This window comes from Rhagoletis zephyria, unplaced genomic scaffold, assembly GCF_001687245.7.
Source record: "Rhagoletis zephyria isolate East Lansing unplaced genomic scaffold, Rhagoletis_zephyria_1.1 Rzeph_scaffold_00832, whole genome shotgun sequence".
NCBI classification, from domain to species: domain Eukaryota; kingdom Metazoa; phylum Arthropoda; class Insecta; order Diptera; family Tephritidae; genus Rhagoletis; species Rhagoletis zephyria.
Genome location: NW_016157916.1, coordinates 60,283 through 63,619, shown reverse-complemented (window position 1 = coordinate 63,619; position 3,337 = coordinate 60,283). Strand labels below are relative to the sequence as shown.

General features: G+C 37.6%; 1 protein-coding gene across 1 annotated transcript; it reads left to right on the top strand.

Moving 5' to 3' along the window:
• Nucleotides 1-1,011: 1,011 nt before the first annotated feature.
• On the top strand, nt 1,012-3,017 carry LOC108361742 (uncharacterized). Its single transcript, XM_017614472.1, has 2 exons — nt 1,012-1,127; nt 2,192-3,017. Exons 1-2 carry the CDS (start codon nt 1,012-1,014, stop codon nt 3,015-3,017), a joined length of 942 nt encoding a protein of 313 aa, XP_017469961.1.
• The last annotated feature ends 320 nt before the right edge of the window (nt 3,018-3,337 follow it).

The following is a 3,337-nucleotide window of genomic DNA, read 5'->3' as shown; positions in this document are numbered from 1 at the left end:
GACGTCATTCGTTTTTTAATAGGTTATGTTGTTCAGAAGATATTTATATTAAAAGAAAACAAAAAAATTAACTTTCACCATTGATATCTTCTTTATTTTTTACTTCTGCCAGATAATTTTGGTAGGGTTTAAATCAGCACAAACAGTTGCATCGAGCTACATTTTTGGTTTTTTCATAGCTAGATTGTTGCTGTTTTATACTTAAGTGCACGGAACGATCTCGCACTATTTCTGATATAACCCTGCAGTACGGGAACAGGCTAAGGCTTTCTGCACATTGGTCGTGCAATCATCGTATAATCATCGTTATCGGCATGATGCAACGATTACACTTCTGCACATTCGGTCGTGATATACATACGCGCCATTTTTTCACGCGTTGCTTAATTACAAAAATATAAGTAGATATTTTTTATTTAATAAATAAATTCAAGTGCCAAATAGTGGCGCTAAAAAACTTTACTAGTGACAGAAAATATTTCAGCTGTGGACTTCTTCAATTGAGCAAGCCAGCAGCGCTTTAGAAACATTTCTGCTCCCAGAACATTTGTGTGGGCGCTTGGAAACCAGCATCGCTTCAAAAACAGTTCTTCTCTCGGAACACAATTCTGTAGACACTTCCAAACTAGCTGCGCTTCAAACAGTTCTGATTCCAGAACATAATTGTGTGGGCACTTCCATGCGCACTTCCAAACAGTTCTGTTTACATAGAATACTTTAGAATCGGTAAGTACGTACTTATATGCATTTGAAAAGCTTTTTAACACAATTTGTTAATGTTCCATGAATAAATTACACACCAAATATGTTTTTTAAGGTGAATCCTTGTCCTCAAGTGAAGATGAAATAGATGCATAAATGTTGTTAGCTCTCCAACTTCGACGTCGGCGAAAAAACATTCACAGGCGTTATTGGGTATATAAATATATTAAGAACAATAATCCCAATCGTTTATTTATCGCCACGAGGGAGCTTTCACAAGATGACAGCAAATTTTTAGCGTTCTATAGAATGTCGAAACCAACATTCCATCTCTTGGTATCCCTCGTGGGGCATTCCATTAAGAAGCAAAATACAAAGTTTAGGGAATGTATTGGGCCTGAAGAGCGGCTGTTGAAAACGCTAAGGTAATTATTAAATACCATCGTACTATACAGTGGACTTATACTACAATCAATAAATAAATACGCCACACTAAAGTTTTGAAACCCCTTTTTTGATTATACCATTCGCCCGATTTCAGTGAAACATGCACCGACTAGAAGGATATAACTTCCTCTAAAGCAGAAATGTTAAATCTGATATATAGGGGGCTTGGCATCTGACATACAGACTAAAATGTGAAAACCAATATACCTTTAAAACCAATTATACTGGGGACAGAAACTTGGTACGGATGCATAGATCGTAAATACCGACATTACCGTAAAATTGGGCGTGGCACCTACCCCACAAACTGAAATTCTCATATCGCTTATCTCTGGAACTGCTTCTGCTGGCGTCCTGATATTTGATACAACTGAATATGTTATCAATATTAAACTTATAACGAAAAGAGGCGGTCGAATTTTGAGCACAGGGCGATGCGAACAATCTTAAAGATCTTACAGTTTTAAAAATTAATCATATTTATTCTGCTCACGAGTGTACCTTTATTGTATTTGGTTTCATTGAATGCAGTGTGTAATTTAATTAAAGTTTTTTGTGTTTGCTTATGGAGTTCTGGTACCGCTGGGTATGGCTGTTTACATATAATTTAGTGAATTAAAAATAATACATAAAATTGTACTAGCTTTTAGGGGTTAAGTGTCGCTATTTTGAGTTTACACGTATTTACTTTGGCTCTTGCGAGTCTTGTTACCATACGTGTATTTCTTCCATATTGGCCGCCCTAGGCCCGGGCCTTAAGGGAAAATCCGCCACTGACTGTAGGCACACCAACTTCGCATAGGTATCTATGAGGAAAACTGTAGTACATAGTCTCGGAATTTCGAAAAAGTAGGTGTTATAGTTTTACTATGCAGTATATGGGTATACTATGAAGTATATGGGTATATATATACCCTTCTCTTTACATTCGCTTACTAAAACGAAATGACATTGAAAAAAAAAAATAGTTAGAATTACATATTTTTTTATTACCAAACTTTTTTTTGTAAATTTTTACATTAAATTTTATATTTACATTCAGGTATTTAGCTACGGGCTGTACCTTTACTGCTATTGCACTACATTTTCAGAGGGGTGAACGCACAATTGGCGTAATCGTGGAGGAAACCACGAAAGCAGTTTGGGATGTACTCAAGGACAAATACATGGCTATGCCCAAACTCGAAGGCTGGAAGATAATCGCCGACCGTTTCTACGAATTGTGGCAGTTGCCCAATTGCTTAGGTGCGATAGACGGAAAACATATCCGTATTAAAAAATTTCCGAATTCGGGATCTGCGAACTATAATTATAAAAATTACCCCTCAGTCATATTGCTGGGTTGTTCCGACGCAGATGGTTTTTTCACCTCGGTAGAGTGCAGTTTTGCAGGCCGAAGTAGCGATGGAGGAGTGTTTCGTATTTCTGAATTCCAGCATTGGTTGGAAAGAACATCAGATATACCGTCTTCCAAGGAATTGCCTCACGATGAGGGAGGAATAAAATTTCCATATTACTATGTGGCAGACGCAGCATTTCCGATAAAGAAAAACATTATGAGACCGTATCCCGAGCGAAACTTGGACAACAAAAAACGAATTTTCAACTATCAATTGAGTCGAGCGCGCAAAACCATTGAATGTGCATTTGGGATGATGACACAAAAGTTTCAAATCTTTATGACGCCCATTCGGTGCAGAAAATATTCAACCATTATATCTGTTGTGCACTGCGCTACCGTTTGGCATAATTATATTCGCAAGAAGGATGGTATATTATACACTACACATGATACCAGTGGCACCAACACACAGCCTTCAAATGTACATTCAGATATTGCCGCTACGGAAAATTCAAAAAAGTTTTGAGAAATTATCTTGCAAATTACTTTTTATTACCTAACTAGCAGACCCGGCGAACTTCGTCCCGCCCAAAATTTATGTTTTTATTGGAACATTTGGTCCAACGTTTTCGCCAGCAATTCACGTTCACGTTTGGTTTTGTGGTCGACAGAAAGCATATCCTCCATTGCCGTCTTAAATAACATGACGAAAGCGTTATACCGGGAAAAAGTCCTTGCGGCTCGATAGTAAATCGCCCTTGAATCTGTATAGTATAGTTGGTGGAAAATTCTAAACTGGTGAGTATCATTGGTCCACATTCTGTTTAGTCACCGTAAAGCAAGGAC

What these genes read in the sequence shown, in the direction of transcription:
- LOC108361742 (XM_017614472.1), top strand. Translation starts at nt 1,012, where the DNA reads ATGTCGAAACCAACATTCCATCTCTTGGTATCCCTCGTGGGGCATTCC. An exon ending in CGGCTGTTGAAAACGCTAAG is followed by an intron (nt 1,128 to 2,191) that starts GTAATTATTAAA and finishes ATTTACATTCAG; the next exon opens with GTATTTAGCTACGGGCTGTA.